Raw genomic sequence first — 13,456 nt, 5'->3', positions numbered from 1 at the left:
CTGCCCTCCATTTCATTTGTCCTAGCTCATATGATCAAGAGAGGAGAGAAAAAGATTATGGAGAAAGGAAGGAAGTCTGGGACACAGATATCACAGAACCTCAAACTCCCAAGACCAAGTGCTCTGGGTTATTAAAAATAAAAATTTAATCAAGAAGGAACTTTATGAATGAAGCTTAACCATTCATAAGCTTGTCTTCACTGGTAACTTGGCTGCCTTCCTTCTACGTGTCAGGCACCTGACACTTAGGAGCCATAACCTTACAGCCATAACCTCTTATCTACAACTCCCTTACAAAGTGCAGAATTCCCTCTTACACATGAGGAAACTGATCCTCAGAGAGCTGGAATGGCTTATTCATGGTAGTCTAGCCAATGAGCAGTTTAAAATCTTCCAAGCCAGCACTGCAGTGCTGTCCACATAGCCATCATCCATCAACCCATCCATCAATCGTCCACTCATCATCCATCCATCAATCCATCTATCTGTACCACTCATAGTTTTCCATAATCTATCTGCACAGAACTCTAGTCTATGCACTGCTGTGGGAGCTTAGAGAAGTACATCCCAACATCATCCATTGTCTTCCCTTTGTAAAGTGCTTTAAAAGGAGAAAGATATATTCATTGTCTTACTGCCTTTGACCTTTGCAATATATTAGGATATTGGAAGAGCAAAGATGTCAACCCAATTTTATCTAAGTTTTAAGAAGCATCATGTGTTTTCCCTGGTATGCTACCAGTGACTAGAACACATTTCAAGGCCAAGTCTTTCTGACACTCTGTTCAGTGACCCAGCTGCAGCTCTTACAGGAGAAAATAGAAATGATTGCATGAGTCACTTTTTCCCCTTAAGCAACCCTTGCCTGTCATCCACAGGGCTGGATAACCTGAGTAAAATCACAGCCCAAGGACAATACGAGCTGCGTGTGGACCTGCAAGACCATGGAGATACAGCCTATGCCGTCTATGACAGGTTCAGCGTGGGAGATGCCAAGACGCGTTATAAGCTGAAAGTGGAGGGCTACAGCGGGACAGCAGGTAATGGCACAGCCACACCTCCTAAACCATGGATGACTCCTTCCCTCCTTCCTTCCCTTGCTTTTTTCCTTCCTTCTTTCCTTCCTTCTTTCCTTCTTCCTTTCTTCCTTCCTTCTCTCCCTCGATCCCTCCCTTCCTTCCCTTTATTCTTTTCCTTCTTTCCTTCTTCCCTTTCCTTCCTTCTTTCCTTTCCTTTCTTCCCTTCCTTCTTTCTTTTTTCCTTCCTTTCCTTCCTTTCCTCCCTTCTTTCACTAATCCATCCAGTCAACAAACCCTCAAGAACTTCAATATATCCTAGGTGTTAGGCCAGAAGAATTGAAACCAAAAGAGATCAGATGACTGTTTTGGTCACTAAAACAATGTGATGGGAAAGAGCCATCAAGACTGAATTATAACTACTCTCACTTTAAAAAAAGAAGTGCTTTATCCCCTTAAAAAAAAAAAAAGTCAGTTATATACACTGAAAGAAAAAAGTAAGTCTCCCAAACCCTTAACCTCATGTAACACAGTACTTTTCTGCTATGGGCATCTGCCCCCTGGGGGTCCTGCTTTGTGGGGCTGCTGCTGACACAGGATGCCTGGGTGGAGCTGAGAGAAGTATTGACCTTTTTTCAAGTTCCCTGGAGGTGCAGTTGTTGCTTATGTTGCTGGGGACTGCCTTTCAAGTAGCCCTTTTATTCCCTATGTGCATCAGAATGCTAATTCTAGTGCTGAAGATTCCTCTGACTTGAAATGGCTTTTGTGCAGTTTTCTGGCTCCACATCACAGGAAAAACAAGGATCAACATATACTAAGGCCTACAAGAAAGCATTCTCTTTGTATTGCTCTCATGTAATAGTCACTGAAACCTTTCAGTGAGATGTTGGTATAAAGGGCAGGACAGGACATCTCAATGCTTTGCCCAAAGAGAAACGGCTTATAGATGATGCATGCATGATCTATATGTCTTGGTAACGAGGAAAAGTGAGACCTGAGCATACATGCCTATGCAAGCCATGCCCTCCTTGAGCGGCTTCGTTTGTTCTTATGAACATGGAAGACTGATTCCATAGCAAATCCCAAACCCTTTGGAGCTCTAAAAGGAAACAACTAGAGAGGAAAAAAGTCTCCAGCTATGGGTGGCCAAATCAGGGCACCGTCTAGGGAGGCAGAGTTGTTCTGGTGACAATGGAAGAGAAAGAGCCAGGAGTGGAAATTAGTTCCTGCATGCTTCAGTGCATTCTGACATTTTATTACTTGACAATAAATACCTGTCTGGTGGCAATGGCTTCCAGGAAGATAGTGTTTTGTGGCACACAAATCCGCCAAGTGGCTGGAACGGAATTTGGCCCCTGTCTACTCTGTATTTCCAGGGAGAGAATGCACCAGTACTAAGACAACAGTGGTCAGCTGGAACAGCACTGTGTGCCAGTCTCTAAGAGAGCGTCCTGTCTCCTCAGTATCTACTGCCACCTCATGCCCGGGGAGCTTTATCAGTCTAAAAAGACTCCCGAGTCTCTCTGAGAACTTGGCTCCCAGATATCAGTATGGAATACCTGGGATTCTTTGAATATTTGTGCACAGTACCTGACCAGCGTGGGGGGGGGGGGGTGGAGACTGTAGGAATACAAAAAGAAATGACATTGCCCTGTTTGTTAGGAAATGGAAAGACTTGGAAAAAATTATATTAAGTGAAGTAAGTCAGGCCCAAAGAAACATAGGTCCCATGGTTTCCCTTATTTGCAATATCTAGTATATGTCTGGGACAGGCAGAAAAGCTCAGATAAGGTGATGTTAGGCGAAATGAACCCCAAGATAAGGATTCAAATGGTTTTTCTTTCTTGCTATTGTTTCTAACATATTTATAAGATCTTTCTTTGTTGCTTTGTATGTCCCTCCCCCACAGTATAACCCCTGTTTTCACTGTATTTGATGTTGGTATAATTTGTGGAGGGGAAGGGAAAAAACAAATTGTTTAAACAGGGATACAGGTGGGCCTGTACATGAGATGTACAAGCGGGGGGGGGGGGGATGGGGGGAGGATGGGAAGGGATGGGAAGGGGAAACAAAGGAGGAGGCAACAATGCTTGGTAACAAATGTACTCATTACCTTGCCCATGTAATTTTAATCCCTCTATATGGTATTTTCACAATTTTTTAAAAAATGACAGTAAAAGGCTTCCAACAGCTATCATCCTAAATTACAAACGATATTCCCAAATAGCATTATCAGCAAACAATAGTCTTGTCTAAATACTAAATAGTCTTGTCAGCAAATACTTTTCTAGTAAATACTTTTATAAGAACTACATGATACTGTACTTTAAAATAATTGTGAGACTATACAAATAACTATACTATCTGATGACACTTAACATCTGAAAGACTTAATTATAAGAAAGCCAATAAACATTTATGGAGGAGGCACATATGATTGATGACTTTTTTATTTTGTTTGTTGGTTTTGATATGTGCTCGGGTTGATCTGGAACTCATGATCCTCCTACTTATAAATCATGCTTAAAGACAAATTCTTTAGCTTATGTTCTGATAAATTTTTGTACACACAGACATTTTTTTAAAAAGGCTCTTTTCAGAATGTGGAAAAGACTAAAAACTATAATAAATAAGATTTACATACCCTTCTACCTGCTTAGGGTACACCTTTGTGTCCACTCTCACAACAGCCTATGAGGTACACAGACGTAGTGTGCTGCTCCATTTCACAGAGGAGAAACCTGAGGGTCAGCAAGAGGTTTGAATTGGTCAAGGGCACAGAGAGGGAAGGAGGTAGGACGTTAAGTGGGACCTCCAGAGCCATCTCCAGCCTTCTTCCTACCGAATTACGCTGCCCTGAATGCTGCCGTGAGATTGCCCCATCCATTCTCAACTTCGATGGTGACTCTGTGTCTGAAGTCCAAGGCCATCCCACCCTAAAATGGAATTTTTCAGCTGTCCCCTTTGTGTTCTGCCTTTCCCAGCCTCAATGGAAGCTGGGATTTCTCAGGCCCTTACTTTCCTCCTGACCCTGCTCTCTTCCCTTCTCAGGGGACTCCATGGCCTACCACAATGGCAGATCCTTCTCGACCTTTGACAAGGACACAGACTCTGCCATCACCAACTGTGCCTTGTCCTACAAAGGAGCTTTCTGGTATAAGAACTGTCACCGTGTCAACCTGATGGGAAGATACGGAGACAACAACCACAGTCAGGTGAGTGGATTGTGATGTTCAGAACAGGTTGGATGAGGCAAAGGGAAGGGATCCTGGACCAGGGGATAAGACAGTGACAGAGACCTCAGCGGTAAATAGTCTGTCATCTTCCTGACACAACAGGAGATCTCAATAACATGGCAGGTCACTAACATGGAAACAGTATATGTTACCCCTTGCAGATCCCAAAGAGAACCAGCAGTCAAATGAATTCCAAACTTCCCACTGATAAAAGTAGAGGCCATTCAAAGGAAGTGGGGGTAATACAGACCCTAGAGGAGCCCTGGCCAGAGCACGTTCAGGACCCCAAGAATGCCTAGGATGAAGTCCACAGACACTAAATCCTCTCACTTGATGCAAAGATCAAGGCCCAGAGACAGGTGACTTCACCTAAGGTCTCAGAATCAAGTTATTAGGCAGATTCAAATCTCCCCACTTCTGGTCCCTTGATTTTTTCCCCCTGTACCACAGCCAAGTAGAACCCGATTTCTAAAACAGTTTTTTGAGATGCCCTTGAGAAATAAGTAAACAAACCAAACTCAAAAAAAATCTACGTTGCTCTGAGACCTGCCTGTGCTGGCATGTATGAAAGGTGAATAGGGCCACGTAGAGCCAGCTACTTAGTCACACCAGCCCTGCTCTGGTCCCTGGTCAGGTGGGAGGGGAGGTGGGTGAGCTCACAGATCACACCATCTTCCCTATTTTTTGGACCTTATAGGTTCTCTCCAGGTCTGCTCCTAGGGATCTCAGGAGCTTTGTAAAAAAAGTTACATATCCCAATCCCAGGCATATGAATTGGGTATTCTAAGGGTTTGTGCTCATTTATATTTATCTTGGCTATTTGGGGATTTTTTTCAGGGGGGTATGAGGTAGCTCTACAGGTGACTCCTGAGCTGCCACAGGTACTGGGGGCTGCTGTTCTCTACGTTGATTCTTGTGTTTTTGTCTATATCAATTGCTAGCAAACATGAACTCTTGTCCTTCCATGGGTATCTTACTTTTGATTAGAATTTCCGGCCTTTTTTTTCAAAGCACTCTTAGGATCTCTATGCCATTACCCTAGAGGGAATCTGGGTATATTTTTTTCATTCTGTGTTTTAGAAGAAGCAAGAGCTGAAAGATACCCTTCGACACCAGGCCTACCCGGCTTTTCCCATCTTAATAGGACGCTTCATTTTCCAGCCACAGCATTATTTTATTACCTTCACTGTCTTGTCCCCAAATACCAGCATAATACAAGCTCCTTCTGAAAACCAAACCAAAAGTTATATATCAGAAAGGACACCTCTTTTTTCCATGCTTCTACTGATATGTACAAGAAGAAGGAAAAAAATACAGTATTAGAAGCCACAAAGAAATCAACAAGGGCAGAGCCCAGCTCCAGCTCTATTCAGCTACATGGTTGGCTTCTCTGAGGTCTCTTTTCCCTGCCTTACTTCAGTCTTCTCCATTGTACAAGAAGGCTTGAATTCTAGCCTAGAACCCCTATGAGAGCAAAGCACCAAAGCAGAGGAAGGGAACACGTGCACTAAGCTATGGAGCTTCCAGGGTTTACTGTCACTGAGTGATTATAAACATGTTTCCCCCTGGAATGAACTAGCCTTTCCTAGATAATCCCCAGAGCAAAGTACCAAAGCAGAGGAAGGGAAGACGTGCATTAAGCTATCAAGCTTCAAGGGCTCACTGTTACTGAATGATTGTGAACATGTTGCCCCTGAAATGAACTAGCCTTTCCTAGATAATCACCTCACCATCAGGCTCCAAGATCTCCCCAGGTCTCTCCATTTCCTTCATCTCACTAGCCACTAACCTGTCTGTGGACATGTTCCCCGCAGCCCTGCATAGCTGGTGGAGGAGAAGGCTCAGTGCCTGGGCTGGATGCCTCAGGAGCACTGCCTGAAGCTTAGATTACTCAGTCCTGATCCTCCTTGCTGTCGGGGCAAGATGAGGAGCTTCATGCACTTGAGGGCAGACTTCCCTATCTATGAACTACAGAGTCTCCTGGAACCAGGAAAGCCAGACCCAAATGTAGTCTTTTCCTGTAGAAAAGCTTTGGGCAAATTTTTAAGGATATTTCTCTCTCCTCGACAGAGCACTATGATAACACATTTGAAACTCAATCTTCATGGTACCTTCCAGAGTTGTTCTTTCTGCTATTCTATTCCAAACTGTGACTGAAATACCCTGTAGGAATCCTATGATTTATAATCACAATGCACACACACACACACACACACAAATACTGTGTACCTAGCTATTCAGTTCTTCAGCCTCCATTCATGAGATTCCTTAAAAATGGCAATTTTGAAGATGTCAGGTCAAAGTTCAGTGAAACTAATTAAGCGGTTCTGACTATTGGTTAACAGAAAATAAAATGAAAAAAAAAAAAAAAACCAGATTAAAACAACAACAGATTGAGCCAGACACTTTGAAAGTCTTTACAACACAGACCAAATAGAGTGATTGACAAGAGGGAGTTGGTTTATTGTCATATGCCACATTGTGTGTCATATGGTCACAGGAAACAAAACTCTTTTGTTTGGACTGAGTGGAGAGGATCAACCAGCGACCACCATGCCTAATGGAGACCAATGTGGAAGCCTTCTCTGTTTTGCAGGGTGTCAACTGGTTCCACTGGAAGGGGCACGAATACTCAATCCAGTTTGCTGAGATGAAGCTGAGACCCAGCAACTTCCGAAATCTTGAAGGCAGGCGCAAACGGGCATAAATTCCAGGGAGAACTGGGTGAGAGAGGAGTGGGGCCCAGAGAAAGGAAAAGGACTTTTACCAAAGCATCCACACAGCCAGTCTAGTCACCGAGCCACACCTGGGCATTGGGCATGCGTTGAAACTGGCCTTGGATCATCAAGACACTGGCATCAGCCACTCTGCGGTTAAATTCCTTCACACCAAAGACAACTGTCTGCAACAGGTTTCTATTCTGTCGTCTGATTCAGAGAAAAAAAATCTTCCAGTGTAACAACATAATGGTTTTTATTTCTCTTGGGTGGCTCTGGGAAGGGGTGAGCGGTAGGCTCCAGTGGTAGTTTGTTTTAGAAGCAGCCATATTTTACACAAAGCTGTATAATTAATTATCATTATTTTTGGTAGCGAAGATAAAACGTGTGTCATTGGAAGTTGTTCTCCCACCATCCCCATTTTTTTTTACATTTCATACAATCAAAATCAGAAAAGCAATACTGTTTCCATTGTAAGGAGATGATTAATAATATTAATATAATAATGATGATGATGATGATGAAAACTAAGGACTTTTTAAAGATGTCTTCCCCCAAACACATCTGAACAGTACCTGATTGTATTTTTTTTTAATAAAAGCACAAGTACTTTTGAGTTGAGTAGTGTTTTGCTTTTCATCGCCAGTGAATTTCACCAAAGTCAACATATTGGAACAAAAGGAGCAACCTTGGAAACAAAAGGGAAGGAGGGGATGTGACACTAAAGCTTTTAGATAAAAACAGGAGAAACATTCACTCTACAGTCACTCTACATTGTGTGTGTGTGTGTGTGTGTGTGTGCGTGTGTGTGCGTGTGTGTGTGTGTAAAAAACATACTGAGCCCAACCCGAGTGGCTCACACCTATAATCCTAGCTACTCAGGAGGCTGGGATCTAAGAATCATGGTTCAGAGCTATCTCAGGCAGACAGATTCACAACACTCTTATCTCCCATTAACAAGCAAAATGCCAAAAGTGGAAGCATGACTCAAGTGGTAGAGTGCCAGCTGTGAGAAGAAAAATGTTGAGCCAAGGGCAGGAAACATTGAATCAAGGCCAATGCCAGCACATACATATAAAAAGTACTACTACTACTACTACTAGTAATATTAATGTGCATCAAAAACTTAGAAAAGGAGCATGGAAAAGGGAGTTTGTTAACAGAGTAACATAGATGGGTGTACTTATTATCAGGGTATATCATATTAAAGTTGTAAATACCACAAACCTCTTTCTACAATTAATTTTCTTCAAAATTAGTTTTGTTCAAGAAACAAGAATCATCCTAAAGATGTTCATATGCACATACACACATTTGCAAAAAGAGTTTAAAATTAGGCATGCCTAGACTGAAAGACACACACAAATGAGCTCAAGAAAAGTAAAAATCTAAATCAGTGGCCGTAAGTACATTGGTTAGTTACTTCTAGGAATTCCAGATACAAATTGAGTTGTGCCCAATGTTATTCTTTCAGGACTCACTGGTTAGTAGAAGTCCATGTTATTACCCAAAGCAAGAGTCAATGAAGAGTGCTTTTGATCAGTCTCTAGTAGGACTATGGCCACAGCCATCAGAATCTTAGCCCCATCAAATCAATCATCCTAGACACAGACCAATAGAACACACACAAAACATCTAAAAACAGTTGCATGAATTCAGAGTGCACTTTCAGAAAAGCCATCCTTTCACCCTTTTTCTTTCCTTTTCAAGTAGACTAGTCAGCTAGAATACTCTGTAGGCAACAAAAATAGACTTAACCCATATCATTCTTATACAAATCACAACAGGAAATCTCCAACACAAACATCTCATTTTTTTGAGTGTGCATTTTACATCCTTCCCTGCCAATTGCCAACACAAAGATCAAACTTCCCAGTCACCAAGTGCAAAAGTCCTGACTACTTCAAATGAACCCACATGCTCAGAAGAGCCTCCAAACCCAGCTATCGAAATTTCCTTTGTCAGAGAAATGGCAAAAATCCAAACAGTACATATAAACTATCAGGAGGGAGTAAAGAAGGGGAAAGGCCTGAGATGCACCAATCTAGGAGAAACCAAGGTCACATTCCAGGGCCCCTAATGTGTAAAGGTTTGTTTTTCTACCTCAGTAGCTACTGTTAGCTGAAATGAAAAGATAAGAAGAAATTCAATCTTTCCATTCCCATTTGACCAACTATAAGTGGTTAACACCAAAGGAGTGTGTGTTCTCTGGCACAGCTTTCCAAAGGTGAAAGAGGACCCAGTGCTCATGGCTCATGTCTGTAATCCTAGCTACTCAGGAAGCTGAGATCTGAGGATCGAGGTTCAAAGCCAGCCCAGGCAGGAAGTCTATGAGACTCTTATCTCCTATTAACTACCAAAAGTTCTGAAATGGAGCTATGGCTCAAATGGTAGAGCACTAATCTTGAGCAAAAAAAGCTCAGGGATAGAACCAAGGCCCTGAGTTCAAACCACAGAACACACACACACACACACACACACACACACACACACACACACACACACACACACACACACACACACACACACACACACACACACACACACACACACACACACACACACACACACCAGTAGAACATTGATACTCACTAGATACTATGTTGGAAGTGAACTTTAGAACTGGGAGAAAATGAGGGAGAGGGTAACACTGTTCAAAAAGAAATATACTCATTGCCTTACGTATGTAACTGTAACCCCTCTGCACATCACCTTCTACAATACAAATTTAAATTAAAACAAGAAGGAGGAATTCATAAGATGGGAGTGTTAGCAAGTATTTTAGAATAACACAAATAGGATAATGTTGGGAGAAATACAAAAAGGGGAAAAGAAACATTTTCTGCTCCCTAGGCAGAAAGTGGGAATGAACACTCAAAATGGTAGTTCTTATTTTCTGAGCTGGGGGAAGAAGGGACAACCACCCCTACGCATTAGAGACAGTGGTTCTGAGTAGCCTAATGTGGCCAAGTCAGGTGCTGTTCATAACTGAAGAAGATTGGCGATGTGATGGAAGTCTACCCAATCACAGGGGCAATCGATGAGTTTCAGTTCTTCTCCGTCCACTTGTAATAAGATGGCAGCTTCCTAGCACTAGCAAAGGAGAAGGCAATTTAACATCCTCACATGTAAAAGGTGGTAAGGAGCCTGTACGCTTGCTATACTAGTTTTCCAGTTTACTTCCGGATTCTGTTTTCTAAGTCTGGCCCTTCTAATACTTATTATCTTTAATTTCCCTGTTGATTCATCAGTCCTGCCTCAAGACCTTGTCTCTAAAGAAAACAAACCAGCTTTATGCTCAGCATTCTAACACTAATATCTGAGGATTTAAAAGATGCTCTGATGTTCACTTCCTAGAGTAATATGGAAATTGTGTGACAAAGATGAAGTGGAGGTTACTGTCGGATCAAAGTTAAAACCCCCAGAGATTGAGTGTCTGTGAGATCCACTCTTCCCCTGAGCCTCTGCTTACTCCTCTGTAAATTGAGAATGTACACACATCTTATTTCCCAGCATTTCTGTAAAGAATATATATTAGATCACACTTTAGAGACCTTTAGGATGGCATTTTATTGCTAACAAACATCAGCTATCTCTACAATTACTTGATATGGGACAGACTGAAGTTCATAAGCTTGGCTATGGCTATTGGCCCAATTAATAACAGAACTCAGATTTCAATCCATGTCTTCCTGCTCTGTTTTAGGTACTCAATGAAAAAGTTCTGGGCCTCATGGTGAGTCACAGCAAGAGGATGGAATTTGCATAGTGGAGGTGGGAAAGGGACTTTCAATTAGATCTTGATTGGATCCATGTCAGGGTCCTACAGTCCTAAATTCTTAGATTCTAGAAAGACTGTTTAGAATACCTGCTCTTCCCCTTATCCAAAGTCCTCTAAATGCAAGTGAACCTCAACTTGGACACTTGTGCTTAGCCCAGCAGGTCTGTTAGCATTCAGCAATAGATTGACTCCAAGTCAAGCAGTGTACAGCATCTCTCTTAAAGCAAGGGAGGAGGGGAATCCCCCATTCATTGTCTTAGGAGATTCTCAGCAAATTGACTTATTTAAAGAAAACTTGGGAGCTGATAGGCCTCATTCAAATGGAATGTGATGGCTCAGAAGCTAGGATCAAAGGAATTTATGGCTCCCACCAGATCCTTCTCCACTGAGTTTATCTTGCTTTAATAAATGCTGTCATGTTATATACACAATTTGCTGTTCCACATCACAAGATCTGATGCCTGAGATTCAGGCATGGCAACGCTCTCTTGGCTGCGCAAAACCAAACAAACTGGCTTCCCCTAACAACCAAAGCTTTAAGTGGGAGGCTTAACTCTCTCCTGGCTGGTGAGGTCTGTGCACAAATCCCACCCTCTCTGCAGAGCTGTGGATTCATCTAACCTTTAGATGTTCCCGAGAAGCCACACAAGAATCAAATTCTCATTAGTAAAGGAGCCACATCAGACGAGAATCTTGAACCAACTATGAATTGCAGGAAGTCATGGAGGGTTTGAGACCTCGGCACTCAGTACCAAGGTCTTCTCAAAACATTCTTCAGTCCTTGACTGTGTAGATTTTTCAGGCCAATGCCTCTATCTGAAAAAGTCTCTTCAAGTACAGGCTCCACCATGCTCCATGAGACAGTCAAAAGGTCTCCAGTGAACATGAATCTTCAGGGTATTTTGCTCTTTGTTCCTTATCCCTTGTGCTCCCTTCTCTTCTCCATATTCTGGGCGCTCTAAGGTCACCGGTAGGAATTCTATCAATGCCTTCCACCTTTGAGTGAATTATAGAAATGGAAGGTGCCAGCCGGCCATCGAAGGGAAGCACTGGGCAGGTGAAAGTCAAGACACTTGCGTTCCCGCACCATCTGCACAGCATATCTGTGGGCTGATAACCCCCTCGGGAGACTCGTTGGTGTCACAAAAACTCTCCCTAGGGTGTAGATAGCTGCTTCTCTCACTTGCCCTTCAGGTCTAAGAGGTAGTCACATCCCCAGCCTGACAGAATCACACTGGCCCTTCCTCCACGCTGCCCACACCTCACCCATTGTATTTCTATCTCGGGTCCCGCTCCCTGTTGTGGCCATTGGTCTACTTTCAATGCCTTCCCAGAATCCAAACTCCCGTGGAGTTTTCAACAATTTCCACCATGGAGACTACGGGAGAAAATACTCCTTCTTCTTTCCCATGGTGGCCACGGCATGGCCTATAACTCAGGCTTTATCAACTGGACAGTCATGGAGGCACTTTGACTAAGGAACGCAAGTCAGTGAGCTTCCTAAATTGGCTTCCCTACAGTGTCTAGCAATGAGACTATGTTACCTACTAGAGGCTCAGTGAGCCCCATCCACTGGAAGGGCCATGAATGCTCAATCCACTTTGCTGAGATGAAGGTGAAATCCAAAGTGACTTCAAGATCTCAAAGGCAGCTACAAACTACAGTCTTCCTCTGTGAGAGATGGCCATGCTCAGCAGGCCACGAAGGCACACTAGTGCATGGCTCCTGCCGCTTGGCCTCTTTTGCTTCCTGAGAGTTATCAAGCCTCCTTCTCCAAACTTCCAGTCAATGTTATGAGCTTCCTGAGATCCTTCCAGTAAACGCCTTTTCTGGGATAATGCACGAGGGTGCGGGGGGGGGGGGGGGAGAGCAGGGTGCAGAGATGAGGTGCCCAGTATTGTTTGTTTGCTTGCTATGCCAGTCCTGGGATTTAAATTCAGGGACTGGGAATTGTCCCTGAGCTTTTTTGCTCAAGTGCTCTACCACTTGAGCCACAGCCCTACTTCTAGCTTTTGGTAGTTATAACTGGAGATAAGAGTCTCACTGATTTTCCTGCCCTGGCTGGCTTTAAAGCACAATCCTCAATCCTCAGCTCTCAGACTTTGCTTGATTTGTGTCACACATATTTGCTGAGCACCCTCCTACAAGGAAGGGATTCATGAGCTATAAAACAGAAAAAGATCCCCTGCCCTTATGGAACTAACCTTCTAAGAAGAAATACTGTTACTGTAGGAGCATATGAAGGAGCTAGGATAATAAGCGTGAGCTACTGGTGCCTGGCTCCAGTTTGTTGTTGTTTCTAAATATGATCTTTAAGAAGTTGTATAAAGGAGTTTCTGTTTAACCAAGCAGTTTATAAATACAATATATCTTGATCAATGTCACCCCCTGCAACTCCTCACCCATCCCTCCCTTACCCACTCCTCCTCACCCTTTTGAATTTTGTAGAATATACATTGGATTCTTGACTCCATTCTCCCCTCTTAATTCCTCTACTCCCTTCCCCTTCACCCCCACCCCACTCCTTTCAATTACCTGCTTCCTGGTATTTTATGTTGCTGAACTTTGATTTTGCCTTTCTAAGGAATTACACTATTTGACATCTCCCTTGAATCTATTTTAATATGTCAGGTAATTCATGTGTATACACAGTATTGGTTTTTCAATAAGAAAGAGAAATGAGCATCTTGGAAGGAGAAGCCCAAT

At 42.9% G+C, this 13,456-nt stretch overlaps 1 protein-coding gene across 3 annotated transcripts in view; it reads left to right on the top strand.

Moving 5' to 3' along the window:
- The window catches only part of Tnc (tenascin C), an 84,667-nt gene extending 77,103 nt beyond the window's left edge, over positions 1–7,564 (top strand). For all 3 annotated transcript variants that reach the window (XM_070012286.1, XM_070012277.1, XM_070012291.1), the window contains 3 exons: positions 879–1,040; positions 4,068–4,231; positions 6,849–7,564. In XM_070012286.1, coding sequence (XP_069868387.1) covers positions 879–1,040; positions 4,068–4,231; positions 6,849–6,959 — 437 coding nt within the window. In that variant the 3' untranslated portion in view covers positions 6,960–7,564. The remainder of the gene's footprint in view (positions 1–878; positions 1,041–4,067; positions 4,232–6,848) is intronic.
- The last annotated feature ends 5,892 nt before the right edge of the window (positions 7,565–13,456 follow it).

The sequence above is a fragment of the Dipodomys merriami genome, unplaced genomic scaffold (assembly GCF_024711535.1).
Source record: "Dipodomys merriami isolate MVZ:Mamm:240054 unplaced genomic scaffold, mDipMer1.0.p SCAF_11, whole genome shotgun sequence".
Classification (NCBI taxonomy): Eukaryota; Metazoa; Chordata; class Mammalia; order Rodentia; family Heteromyidae; genus Dipodomys; species Dipodomys merriami.
This window is presented reverse-complemented; position numbering and strand designations above follow the sequence as displayed.